The sequence below is a fragment of the Rattus rattus genome, chromosome X, assembly GCF_011064425.1.
Source record: "Rattus rattus isolate New Zealand chromosome X, Rrattus_CSIRO_v1, whole genome shotgun sequence".
NCBI classification, from domain to species: domain Eukaryota; kingdom Metazoa; phylum Chordata; class Mammalia; order Rodentia; family Muridae; genus Rattus; species Rattus rattus.
Window position 1 is genome coordinate 110,432,012 of NC_046172.1, and position 14,519 is coordinate 110,446,530.

Consider the following 14,519-nt stretch of genomic DNA (forward strand, 5'->3'; position numbering starts at 1 on the left):
GGAGAAATGGCTCAGTGGTTACGAACACCCTGCCCTTCCAGAGGACCTGGTCTGATGCCTAGCACCCACATGGTGGCTCACAACTGTCTGTAATTTCGGTTGCAGGAGACCTGACTCCATCTTCTGGGCTGCATGGGCATGAGGCATACTTGTCACACTTGTACATACATGCAGACAACACCCCCATACACATTAAAAAAAAGAAAAAAAATCAACAAAATTGCATTTGACCAAGAGAAATGATAGGACTACATGGCTGCTAAAGCTATGATCTATGTTCTCAGATGACATTAATGGAATCCACCAGTGTCCCACCTACGCACAACTTTCTCTGAAGTTAACAGAGCTCAGAATGAATAATTAATTGTACACATCTTTTGGGAACACATAGTAAATAGACTTATGTCTTCGTGTATTTTCAGGAATATTTTCATTTGTTAACCAAATATTATTGAGCACTTGTCCTTTGCAGGGTGCTCTGGGAAAAACTCCAAATATGGTTAGCTTGGTTCCACGTCTCTTGGGGCTGGCTTCCAGTGCTGAGGGGTGACAATACTCTTTGACAGTTGTGTTTTAAAATAGTGGCCCAGAGTGGAAGTTTAAGGAGTGCAGGAGTAGGGAGGGAAGGAGGGAATGACAATACATTTGCTTGAGCCTGAACAGGTGTAGAGACAGGAGCTAGAGCAGTGGTTCTCAACATGTGTCGGAAGCCCTTTGGGTACTAAATGACCCTTTCACAGAGGTCACATATCAGATATCCTGTATATCATATATTTACACTGCAATTCATAGTAGTAGAAATATTAAGTTATGAAGTAGCCATGAAAATAATTTTGTGGTTACTGCAACATGAGGAAGTGTATCAAAGGGTCACAGCATTAGGAAGGCTGAGGACCACTGGCCTAGAGAGACCAAAGGACTGTTCTGGACTAGGCTAGAGTAGAATATAGGTAGGTTTATGCAAGGGGAGTGCATGAGAAGGTTGAGAGTGGCAGATTCTTCCACAGCAGTGGGCAGAAGAGACTGAGAAGGTTGAAGACTTAGAACTTCTGTGGTGTGTGAGTAAGCAGGCACGGAGAGGTAGGACATCCAGAAAGTGCCATGATGTGCAAGGTAAATTGAAAGGGAGATAAACTGGCAGCTGAAAAGTTAGGCAGGGGTTAGGAAGCATATCTCAAGCTTTGCTCCTCAGAGCTGAAGTAATGGGGGCTTGAATTCTGTGGGGTCCAGGAAGTGGGCAAGGGCGAACAGGGTCCAGATGTGGGTACCTTTGAATGTCCCACCTTGGCTCCACTTTTTAGGATGTCTCTTCCTTCTTACATCTACTCTCCCCACTCTTCCTTTTCCTCTTTTCCTCTTTAACCCTTTTTCCTTCCATCTCTCACTACTCCACTCTTTCCCTTCTCTCATTCATTTTCTCTCAGCCCCTTCTTCCACATTCTTGTCCCCTTCCTCCCCACCCCCTGTATCTTATCTTTTCCTGTTTTTCAAAGGAAAGAGTCCACATATTTGTCTTATCTCCTATCATATCCATTTCACTTTCCTTCAGAATCTTACACAATGGCCTGCAGTTAGTGAGTGCTTGATACGTACTTGCTGAATTCAAGTTAGTACATGATTACAGGTGGGGCCCAGAGCCCTGATGTAGCAAAGTCCTAGGCCTGGGCTTTGAGAGAGAGCAAGGTAACAGGAGAAGCTGGTTAAAGGCTAAGCTAAGTTGAATATCAGCTACCAGCTGGATATTAAGCTGATGCTATGTATTGGGGATAAAGCTAAAAGGGATGAAAAGGGGGCTTCTCCACTACTGTGGTTAGGATGTTGAATGTTCTCAAAAGATCCATGTGTAAGAGGCTTGGGTCCTCAGGGTGGTGATACAAGGAAGGTGTGGTGAAACTGTCTTCAAGGCAGGGCATGACCATTGCCATCTTGGGGGCAGAGCAGTGTGATTACTTGCATGAGACCACCTGATATTGTCTACTATCATTTCTGCACAAGTGGTGTGTGTGTGTGTGTGTGTGTGTGTGTGTGTGTGTGTGTGAGAGAGAGAGAGAGAGAGAGAGAGAGAGAGAGAGAGACTCAGATCTCTCAGATCAGCCCTTCTTGACTCAGCCACTGCTTCTCTCTTAGCCCTCCCTAGTCACACGTCATCTAGTCCCAGCTGCACACGGTTTAGGGAAGTGGTGGAGTGTATATAGGAGGTAGAAGGCTGGACTGGGCAGGAGACTCCAGAGAGGCAGCTTCTGAGTCATTGCTCATGTTAGGGTGGGGCTTTGAGATGCAGCTGCCTGTGAGTCACTCATGCTCTTCTAAGTAACTGGAATAAACTCACTCGTCCACCGAGCTAGACTTGGACAGAACTGGCTCCTTGGCCTATTGGTATTCTGTCTGTCTTGGGGTAAATAGAATTCCCAGGAAAAGTAACACAACAGAGTGTATTGGAACTTTTAGGAAGTAGAGCCTACTGGGAAGTCAGTGAGAACATGTACATAAAGGACTCTAGGGATCCTTAATTTCTTTTGTCCTGGTTTAGGACTTTGTCTCAGGAACTTTCCCACAATTGCCTTCAAGCAGCCTCAAGCAGAGGGCAGGAAGAAAGGGCCAATTGATTATGGATAAAACCCTCCCAAATCAAGAGCCAAATAAGCCCTTTCTCCTTCAAGTTAATTATTTCAGGTATTTTATCACAGAAGGGGAAGCATACATACCTATCTTCACTTGCAATAAAGGAAGAGATAATATTGCTTCTAACAGCCTGAATTTGACTTGGAGCTGGCTGTCTACTCAGTCATTAGCAGAACAATAAGTTACATAGTCTCTGAGCTTGGTTTTGGCTGTGAAATGGGATAAAGTAGTAATTTGTGAGCAAAGGCCATTAACTTAAAAGGATGAAAATACATTATAACAGCATAATACCATTATTCTTGTGAGTAGGCCATTGACACACAGGAAAAGCATGAGAGAGAGAGAGAGAGAGAGAGAGAGAGAGAGAGAGAGAGGAGTTATTTTAGGTCACTATTCTGACTAGAACACCCATAGCATCTTGTTGCATGTGAAATAAATGAGCACCGTCAGCATTTCAGCTCTCAGATTCAGTCCCTGATTACTCTCTGTCTAGTACAGCCACCATCACAGTTTCTTTCCTGGCTATCTCAGAATATGGAAACTACTTTGTGAACTCACTTCCCTTTCTTTGTGGGATTTTAACTATATGGAGCCTAATGTTTGACTTGGGATGTACTTGTAACCACCATCAAACAATGATAAGGTATCTGGTTTCCAGGATTTAGGAAGATTACATCCTTGAAGGCACCTTCCTGACTGGAAGATCTCTTCCTGTACCCGATGGTGCTTACCCTGCTGGATTGTCTCCATTGTGTTTGTGATGATCTGAAGTGGTTGTGTAATTGTTTAGCTACCACTGATAAAGGTAGCATCAGAATGGGGACTTTGTCTTGTTTATTTGTGATTCTGGCACTTGAATAGCAACAGGACATATAGGATGTACCCCAGGAATATGTATCATGGATTACTGTTATTGAAGATGGAGGAAGGTGATACGGAGGTTCAAGGGTGGATGGAGAAACCTCACAAGCAGCAGGTAGAGTTGGCTTTAAAGGCGACATCTTGCCATGAGAAAGCATAAGTGACTGATTAGAGATCTGGTCCTACAGAGTACAATGCCACCAGGAATTGTAGGAAGGCTACCCACTGGGTAGATGGCTATAATGAGTCAGACCTGGGGCAATCTGCAATCCTGGCACTCAGAAGGCCAAGGTAGAAGCATTGTTGCTAGTTTTGAGACTAGTCTGGGTTTCATGACACCTTGTTTTAAAATAAGGAGAGGTAAAGGTACTAGCATTTATCAAATACATATTATTAATGTAGACATCTGCACTGGCAGGAATGATGGCAAGGGGTAAAGTAGACAGGCCAACTGGGAACTAGGTAATGGTAACTCTACTGTAGAGCTCAGTAGGCAAGCTGTGTGGTCCATCAGTTTCAGCCTCACTGCTATGATGTCAGCTTGATTGTCAACTTCATGCTGTCCCAGAATCACCAGGAAGAGGCCATTGAGGCTTGTATACATTGGGTTGGACTGTGATGTCTTAGGTGAATGTAAGCTTTTTTTTTTTTTTTTTTTTTCCGAGCCAGACCTAAACCTGTGCCTGGCTTGCTAGGCAAATGCTCTACCACTGAGCTTTGGTGAATGTGTTAAACGATGAGAGGAAGACAGAGCCCTCTCTGGGCAGCACTATTTACTAGGCAAGGGATCCCAGACTATGAAAGTAACCAAGCTGAGTAGAAACAAGCATGCAAGCATGTATGCATTCGATTCTCTCTGCTCTTGACTACGGGTGTAATGTGACCAACTAACTGTCTGAAAGTCTTACCATTGTGACTTCCCCAGCACAGACAGACTGTAAGCCTGAGGGCCAAAATAAACCTTTTCCCTTAACTACTTTTTTTGCCAGGATATTTTATTACAGCAACAGAAATGAAATGGGACACTTGAGAACTTGTCAGGAAATAGATGCTCACTTATTCTCCTGCTAGGCTTTTAAATATCTGTTGCTCAAAATTAATGCTGAGGCTGAGTCTCTGTCATCAGCACAAAGGATGTTAGACCTAATGGAAGGGGATTAGGGCTATAAGAACAGAGTCACACATTGAGATTACACGTTTTTCTTGTAATGGGTTACCTATAGTGAGTTCAATCCCCATTTCTCACTTATAAATGTCTCCTCCTGCCCGTCTACTTCCAGCTAGGAGTTGAAGAACCAGGAAGCCTATAGCAGAAGCCAAGCAGATGCCAGTGCCATGCTCCTGGGCTCTTGGCAACATCCGCAGTTGTCAATCACAACAGTATTCATGCCTCTTTTAAATCACTCTAGTTCTGTGTGTCTGACCATGGCACACACTGACATTCCGATGCCATCTAGATTACTAAGTCTCAATTCATTCTATAGCTTTTAACAACAGAACATGGAATAAAATATCACTCCCCTAGGACCTACTCTCTGGGAAGCCCAGTAGGTGAGTTCTAGCCTCTTGGTAGTTCTTACCTCAGGTGATTCTGTGTACTTGAGAAACAATGTCCCAGGAAACTTTAAGACATTTTTATGCTCAAGTCCTGACAAGGAACCTCATGGGTTCAAGTGGGGCTTATACGTTGTGGCCACAAAGAAGCCCAGGGCTGAGAGATGGCCTTCCAGTGGTTAGCATAGGAGTGCTCACCCAGAGGTCCGAGTTCACTGTCCAGCAACCATTGTGGTGGCTCGCAACCATCTGTAATGGGATCTGATGCCCTCTGGTGTGTGTCTGAGGACAGTAACAGTGTAATTTTACACATAAAATAGATAACATTGTCTTTTAAAAAAAGCAGCCTAGATGTTGTTGCTGTTGTCCTGAGACCATAGTTTGAGGACCAGGCTTAGATGACTGTAATGAAGGCCAGATTGAGAAGTATTCACCAAAATGTAGACGAGCGATTAAACAGTCCAGAACCATGGCTTCAAACTATGATCCAGAAGCAGGCAAGCTCCTTTTCTTTACTAAGGGAGTTAGAAGGGTAAGAATAGCTTCCTCAGGACAGAGGAGAGAGAACGGAGCACTGTGGGTAAAGCGTTAGAGGTGGCCCAAGTAGCAAAGGTCAAAATGAGTCATTTATCTACAAAGCAGGAGGGCTACAAGGGCCCATAAGGATACAGCAAAAAAGATCCCCAAAAAGAGTAAGAGGCCAGCAGGAGAGCGGGCAGATAGCTGGCACGGCTCAAGGTTGGTTAGCAGCCAGATGTAGCACACAAGTGTGCTTGTTTTTCATTCTTCTTCTAATTTGAGTGGGTATGGCCAAAGAGAGATGTTTCACAAGTTAAAAAAAATTGCTTGAGGAGAATCTGAGTTCTGTTTTCAGGATCCACATCAAGTAACTCATGACTACCTGTAACTGCAGCCCAGGGGATCCAAATGTATCTTCTGCCTCTGCACTTACATACTTGCTAAACACACAATAAAAAAAAATCACACACACACACACACACACACACACACACACACACACACTACAACATACACACACACACACACACAACACACACACACACATACACACACATACACTATTACACACACAATGAGAACAACAAGACAGTGCATCGTTATTTAGTTATGTAACTTGAACTTGGTATATAACCTGAAGGTTCTAAATTGTTTGCCTCCTACAAATAATACCTTTGTCAATGTACATCATCATTTGGCTTAAGTTATAGCTCAATCTCATTTCTAGGGGGCACCTAAATGTTTACTGAGTAACAAGAACTTGGTCACAAGACTGACAACCTGAATTCAATCCTGAACCCAGTGTATAGAGAGAACTGACTTCCAACTTGTTCCCTGATCCACACACACACACACACACACACACACACACACACACACACACACACAACTACTACTACTACTAATGATAATGATGATAATAATAATAATAATTTGAAAATGGGCTACAGGTAAGTGAAATACAGAGGCATAGGTGCTGCTATGGTGGCATAATCAGATGGTAAAGACGAGCTGAACAGGTTGAATACAAGTTGATTCTTGCCTATCTGACAAGGTTATTAGCAACAAGAAATCTAAAGCCTTACGTACAGTTACCACTGCCAAGTGGGAAAACAATATAGCAGCTTCTACATACCATGAACTATTGATGGCAACTTAAAGTATCTTTCATTTAACAATTCCATACCTCACAGGCTATGAGAAAGTTGGGATATTGTTTTAAACATACCAAGTAATGCTTTAGCATTTTTAACAAGGAAGTGGTGAGACTTATGTAATTATACCATGTAAAGTCAATATTGTACTCATTCCATTTTTACAGGCAAGTGAACTATATATAGGCTAACTAGTCTAACGTCTCTCACAATAAAGAAGGGGCGGGAACTGGATTGAATAGCAGACACAAGGTAAGGCAATTCTGGTTAAATGTTAACTGGTGAGTATATGTCAAGGACAAACCTCTGCTTAGAGAAGGGTTCTGAGAGAAGGGGCGTCTGGTCTGGGAGCAGTCAAATTGTGGGTCCAAGCTGGCGGCCTATGTTCTGCTGGAGACACACAGCCTTCCAGCCTGCTTTCTCTCTCTGATCTGCATTTTCTCGTTTTTTCCTCTCCCTACATTCTGCTTGAGAAAGTTCTCCTAGCAGTTCTCTGCTAGTCTAAAAAACTTCTCTGCACGGTTCATTTCTTGCAGATCATAAACCCAGCCTTTTATTTTACATATCAATCCACTCATTTACTCCAGGTTTCCTTTTGGTTATCCTATGAATCAGCATCCCTTGACCCCAGTCCCTTAATTCTTCGGAGACAGCAAAGCACACATTTTAACATTGCAAAGAATTCAGAGATCTGCCTGCCTCTGTTAAGCATAGATGATAAGTTAGCTGGGTGGGACCCTATCCTGGAATTACTGTTTCTACCACACCTGGGCCTGGACTCCCAGGCTGACCTTGAACTTAGGAATCTGGCTGCTTTCATATCTTTCTGACAAGCTGGCTCATTAATGCACCTTCCTCTGTTCTTTTAGGTTCATGAAGCCCCTCATTTAATTCATACTGCATCCTTATTTTTTGTGTAGTTGAGAAATTATATACTTTTGAACTCAGGTTTTTAGAGTTCTTTTTCCACAGGCCTGAAGGGCTGTCTTAAAGGTCTCCAACGTTTACTGCTAAGACACTCAGCCACACCTTTGCCTCCTGCTATCTCATTATCAGGGACTCATGAACATTAACATGAAGGCTATTCCTTAAGGGAGGAATGTAAAATATGTGCATTATTACGCAAACAGGCTTAAAGCCTACTGCAGCCACCAACTCTGGAGGCCCACAGCTGCTGGTCCTGTCCCAGGGGCAGGAATCACATCCCCACCAAGGCCATACCAGACCTGGCAAGTGTAGGTTAAGGTTCTGTAGGGTGGTTATTGACTCATGTCAGGTTACAAAGCTTAAGCCTTTTCTTCCCACCCAACTACATGATGGGTCAATCATTGTCCACTCTGAACTCCCTATTTGAACAATGACAATGGATTAAATAATTTACTATGGCTCTCTCCTTAACATTTTGTGGTTTTATGTGGCTATGGATTATTAAGCAGCACAGAGCCTGTTCAACTTGCTTTTCATCAAAAAAGGCTCTCGTGGGGCCTCTATACCACAAGAGCAGCTCGGCAGGTACAGATGCAGTTTCTAACTTCAAGCAAGGACATCTACAGTGCCTACTTTGCTACAGCGCCCACTACTACACAGAAACTGCTTGGTGTTAGTCTCCATTCACAGAAGGGAACATCACTTTTGAAAGGAAACACCTTCTGCCAAGCCTTTGGGTGGAGCTAGAAAAAAAAATTCCTGAGTCAGCACATGCATCTGGCAGGCTCACAGTGGGGGGAGGAGTTGGAAGAAGGCCTGGTTAAGAAGAACTCTCCAGGGAAGCTTCTTCAGTCTCAAGGGTAATGAAGTCAGAATCCACAGATTCGTGCTGTAGATGGGCCAGCCAAGAGTGTTTCCCTGTTCAACTGAGGAGCATCATCTCCAAGTGCCAGAGAGCTCATACCACAGCCATCCCTACGTATGTGTAAGCATATGCCATGAGCCCAAGTAAGAAACTAGCTTTCAAAAGCTCTAAAATGGAGTATGTGAAAAACAGGTTCTTTGGGAGTCAGATCTAATCCACCTAGGGTGACAGTAGGGGCACCTGGGCTCCTCTGAAATGTGTATGTTAGAACTTGTCATGCTTCTGGAGCTGGCAGGATCGTGGGTATGACCTTGTTGTGGCATTTACAGGATTAAGAATCAGTATCAACTAGGCAAGATGGTGTGTGACTACAGCCCTAGCTACAAGGGAGGCTGGCCCAGGAGCACTGATGGAGTCTAGAAGTTCAAGGACAGCCTCAGCAACATAGTGAGATTCCATTATAAATCCCATCCTATCCCATGGAAGACTTTCTTTCACTGTTGCCTGAACCCTTAGGGTCAAAATGATTTTTGCTTGTCCTTAATGTACAGGACTTCTTTATTAGTCTCATAAAATACATGGCTTTTTATAAATGCACCATATGTGTGCAGGTGCTTGGAGAGGCCCGTGGATCCCCTGGAGATGGAGTGACAGCAATTGTGACTTGCTAGGTGTGAGTGCTGAGAACCAAAACTAGCCAGTAAGTGCTCCTAACTGCTGAGCCATCTCTCCAGTCCCAATTTTATTTATGTGGCCACATCCCAACACACGTGTAGAGGTTAGATGACAACTTTCTTGAGTCGGTTCCCTCCTTCTACCATGTGGCTTCTGGGAATCAAAGTCTTGATGGCAAGTACCCATGGAATCACCTCACCAGCCGAGGAAAACATTCATTTGTGCTCCTGGGACTGTGCAGGCTAAGTAAGCACTCTAGAATGGAGTTACAGTCCCAGCCCAACAATTTTAAATGGTATTTCTCTGTAGGCTGGGTAGTGACAGGTGCGGGTACGGTTGGACGGGAACTGCAAAAGTCAAGTGTGACCAAGTGACATTAAATCTCCCCTCTTCAGTTCCTTCTCAGATCACAATGAGTTTTCACACAACATATATTTATTCATAAAATTGCAATAAATTATAATAAAAAAGATGACACAAAATACAGAATTCCACTAGCAGCTTTGCGTAGTGACCGAGACATTTTCCTTTTTGTGAAGTATAACAAAGACCTACAGATTAAGAATCAGAAAGGGAAACTAATGCAGTATCACCCATTAGATTGGAATCATTTCTTCCCAAAGATGCTAGGTGCGGAGTCTTTCCGTACCAGTTGGATGTGAAATCCTTAATTCAGAGCAACTATGAAATAGTACCTTGGAGGAATTAGGAATTAAGAGGCTGAGGTGCAGGATAGGCAGGATAGGGACGCAGGTTTCTTCCATCTGATCTGTTTTGTATCCCCTACCTGGAGATTGTCTAAAACCCTCAGCTCTATATTAATCCCAGGCCAAGCTGGACAAAAGGCTGAGGCAGTGAAGCAAGTGCTTTGGCCTGATGAAGACAGGGCACTACGTGAATGCTCCACAGAGGCCCCACTCACCATATCCTTGCTCATCTGAAGACCCAAGCTTGGCAAGGTATTGTAAAGTGGGCCCAGGAGAGGCATTTCCCTGTGGACCACCTTGGTCCACATCATCTGCTTCTTCAGTGATTACTTTCTGGCCTAATAGATATGACAACATTCTTTTCCTCTCAGTCTTCCGTTGCGTTAATCAACTGTTGACCCAATCAGATCCTCAGTGAGCTGGCACCAATACGTTGACTCTGATTTCCCAACTCCCACTTATTTGAGGGCTTATCAGGTCTATCGCAGGATACATACCTTTTGTTCTCCCAAGAACTCAATTTTTGAAGAGACGGGGAAGCTGGAAAACCATTTGATGGTGGCTGTTTCCCTGGCCCTCTCCTTGGATGGTACAAGATGCTACTGATGGAATCAGTACCCAAGATTGTACATAGGCAAGAATGAGACGACTTGGGTTGGTTTGGTGAATGAAACCGAGCAAGTCAATTTCACCAGGCAGTTTTGCAGCCAGAAGCTGGCAGCTGGTTTGTCAGTCAACAAGTTAATTTTTAAAAAGTTTGTCTGTCCCATACCGCTTGAATAAAATGAAAACCTTAGAGTCGTTTCAAGTGGAAGAGGTAATGTGTGTGGCTGGTCCCATGGACCAGTCTCTCATACACAGCACTGGATATAGTGTCTCAAGCCAAGGGCAGTCTTTGAAGTCTTTGCTTGAAGGAGGCAGATGTGGAACTTAGAGTCAGCCCTGTTGAGGAGGCCAATGTGTTCCCTCAATACTTCTGAAGATAGGAGACTGGCTTCTGAGGGTTACCCTCAATACTTGCTTTGGAGGGTGAGGAAAGCTCCATTGGGCCTTACTTGAGGTGCACAAACTCCTCTTTTGACTGTGATGCAAACATTATTCTGGAAGTGGGTTTCTAGTGGGGAAGATGGGTACCGTGACATGCAGGATTGCTCCTCATGTCTAGTGTGGATATTAGCAGGGAAAGAGGATGGGAAGCAGGGACATTTTCACTCTGACATAGTCACAGTGCTTTCCTCGCTGTTGTGATGTTTCTCACATCAGTGGGATGCCATCTCTATAGTCCATAAAATTACATAACTAAACATGGTCTGAGACAAGAGAATATGGTTCCACCAAGTGTGGCTCCACAACAAGGCCAATATTACAGTGACACATAGACATTATTGTAGTAGAAATGCACGAACGCATGTAACAATCACATGTAGACAGTGAACTTCACTGTTCAGGATACCCACGGAGTCACTAACCTCATCCAGGCTTCCTTCAAAGCGATAGCATTAACGGAGGAAGTGTGCAAAGTAGTGACATGAGGAGAGGGTGGATCCAAAGTGCATTGTGTACAAAGGACTGCAGACAAGTCTGGGCTATATAGCAAGTAGTGCTTGTAGGCTTAGAATGGGAACGCCTCTCAATCCAGGCCTAGGGTATTAAATCATGAGGACTAGGAAGCAGGGCAGAAAACGTACCCTCAGGAAAAGGTGTGTAAATACAGACCTCTTTGCTTTACAAAGAGTAAACTCAAAAACACCGAAATATGGTAACTTTGGCTTGGCAATATATGTCTAAAAGGATTTTGCTGTGTAGGATATGGTATGGAAGGATTAGGAAACTCTTCCCTTTGTATTATTAACAGAATATAAGATCCTACAATAGACCCTTTCTGTGTCATGACTTTTCAAATCATTCTGAACTACTCGGAGCCCAAGATCTTCCTCCTCTAGAATCTCAGATAGGAAAAGATTTAGTCTTCCTCATTCCCAAGCAGGAAGACTAGAAGAAACTGGATGGCGCGCTGGCGGTCACTTGGAGTCTGTCTTGTCATGAGGTTTGGTGGAGGCCTTAGGAGAAGGCTAGTGAACAGAGTAGCTAAAGGGTGGGAGAAAGAACAGGGGAAGCCCACTGTCAGACATGATCTTAGCAAAACCACAAGGTTGTTCCGGGGTGCAGGAACAAGAATAGTAGGAGGGAAGGGACTCCCATGTTCCCAAACATCAAATATGGTATACATTATGCACAGTGCACACCGATTCTTTTCAAAAAGCACAACACACAGGCTTTGTCATGAAGTACCCTTACCGATCATGTTGGTGCTGACATTGTTGTAATCAGAGAATTTTAAGAGTTCTCGAAGGAATGCCATCAAGTAGCGGAAAACATTTCTATGACACCTTGGAAGCTGGGAAATGACCTGTTTTTTTAGAGAGGAGTGTGTAGTAAGGCAAATGGCTCATAAGGAAGGAGAATCTATAGCTGCCATAGGAAAACTTGTAATCCAACCGTTACAGGCCCCATTTGTCTATCACTACCCTCTATTACTCATGAGCAATGCTTTACCTGCCAAATTAGAACTCTGGACCAGGCCATGAAGTCAGCACAGAGTCACATTCATACAGTGCCTCACCAGAAGGAAAGTGTTCATCTATTATTCTTCCTTTTCCCCCCAACAGCAAAGGCATCAGTTAACTTGCTTTTCTCCACAATGCCACTTGGCGATGATGGGTACCTCCTACCAGTACTCACTAATATGATTCATAGCTAGTCTCAGCCATTGTGGTCCAAAATCTTTGCAAGATCAAAAACACATCAAGAAGGAAAGGAAGAGGAGGAGGAGAAAAAGGAGGTGGTAGATCCCAACTGTCACATACTCTTTCATGTAATGACAACTAGAACTGCACTTACAATTCGCTTTGCCAATCTCACCCCAGGGTGAGAGGTATCCACCTCACTAAGTTTTCTAATAACAGAGATAGGCCAACTAGAAAACATTTGAATATAATAAAAAAATCATACTAACTAAATTCAACTTTACTTAGTGTGTGGGTGGAGGGGCAGGGCACATGTGGAGATCAGAGAACAACTATTGGGATTTGATTTTTTTTCTTCCATTACTTGTGCTCTCCGGATCAAACTTAGGTCAACAGGCTTGGTGGTAAGTACCTTTACCCACTGAACCATTTCACTGGCTCCCTCAAGGATCTTAACTTTGAACTATGGTGTCCCATCATGAATAACTGACCCAGGCTCATTCTATCATATAGCTTGTAAAACTAACCGTTTCTCTATGAGAGAACCTGTACTGAGCATATCCTCAGAGTACCAAAACTCACCTGTTTGCAGATCCGAGGATCATGAGCAGAGTCGAGACATCGCTGATACAGCTCATAACAGATGACTGGCTCTGGCAGGGCTTCCAGGAAAATGAGCAGTGCTTCAGCCACAGAATGGTTACTACCAGCTGAATTACCTTGAGTTAAAGGAAGAGGAGCCCAGAACAAAGCCACACAGAGACCTGACTGACTCCCTTCCTCAAGCCTCTAGAGGGCTGGGTTCTCTCTTCTCTCTCAGCACACACTGCTCCTGACCGTGTTTTGATAATGGTCCAGATGCTCTGCAGCTGAGCTGGTAGAGAATCTGCCATTCCCTTGGGAGGTTTCACTCTACCAAAAGACTTGGCGAGCATAGCCTGCACCGTGACAAGGTCCATTGGATGGGTTATAACTAGTTGCCAGCGTTTCCCCTCATTCTTCTTCCTGCCCTACTGATAGAGCCTGGGTGGGGAGGTTAGCAGGAAGGGCCAACTGGCTGAAGGAGAGCAGGAGTGGCTCCTGTGTCCCACGCTCATTAGATGTTGTTGTTACCTTCCCCTTCATTCCTCTTAGTCTGAGTTTCCACACAAAGGGAGACTAAAAGTTCCTGAAAGGAAACAATTAGATAGTCACTGACTATCCTATAATAAGGCAATGGCAAACATCAGTGTAGAAACACAAGTATCAAAGACAGGTGAGAAAAGACTTTGGCCGAGGATCTGTCCATATTCCCAAGCCTTGGGTAGAAAGGATACGGATTGTCTCGGGAATGCTGGTATCCAGACAATCAATGATCTGTTGTAACTCCTCCTGCATTCCAGGGGTTTGGAACAAGTCCTCCTACCAAAGGTGTACGAGTGAAAGGAACAAGGTAAGATAGCCTTCCCCTCAAGTTCTGAACTTGCCCAGAAACTGGGAGAGCAACAGGACAGAAAGTGAAGGGTGGTGCACGTATTAACAGTTAGGGAAGGAAGCAGGGATGTAGCTTTGCTTTCCTTTAGCACTTCTATAATCCACGAGAAGCCTCTAGAAAACAGGGTGGAGCCTGCACAAGTACAGCCATTGACAAACGTGGACAGCACTGGATGAAGGGAAAGGTGTGAATGGCACGTGCATGATACAACTTGGTTTCTGAGTTATATTGCTCTTAGTAGGTCTGAGAACATTACCCTCCAATTTGGTTGAAGAAAATTTTTTTTCTTTTTTTAAGGGAATGAGTTGTGAGTAGCTAGGGTTTTAGTGTAGGATTGGAAAGAAAACTCAGTGTTCTGTTAAAGAAATGGGCTTGAAATTTTTTTTTTCTTTTTTCTTTTTTTTTTTTTTTTCG

The 14,519-nt window shown here is 43.8% G+C and overlaps 1 protein-coding gene across 2 annotated transcripts in view; it reads right to left on the minus strand.

Annotated features, from left to right (window-relative positions):
• Positions 1–9,590: 9,590 nt before the first annotated feature.
• Positions 9,591–14,519, minus strand: part of Ocrl (OCRL inositol polyphosphate-5-phosphatase) — a 68,651-nt gene continuing 63,722 nt past the window's right edge. The window contains exons 21-24 of one of the 2 annotated variants that reach the window (XM_032890489.1): positions 13,948–14,032; positions 13,214–13,341; positions 12,183–12,294; positions 9,591–11,972 (exon numbers count right to left, since the gene is read on the minus strand). In XM_032890489.1, the coding sequence (XP_032746380.1) occupies positions 11,848–11,972; positions 12,183–12,294; positions 13,214–13,341; positions 13,948–14,032 (450 nt within the window). In that variant the 3' untranslated portion in view covers positions 9,591–11,847. Of the gene's footprint in view, positions 11,973–12,182; positions 12,295–13,213; positions 13,342–13,861; positions 14,033–14,519 lie in introns of those variants that run through there. The other variant, XM_032890488.1, reaches the window with a different exon arrangement.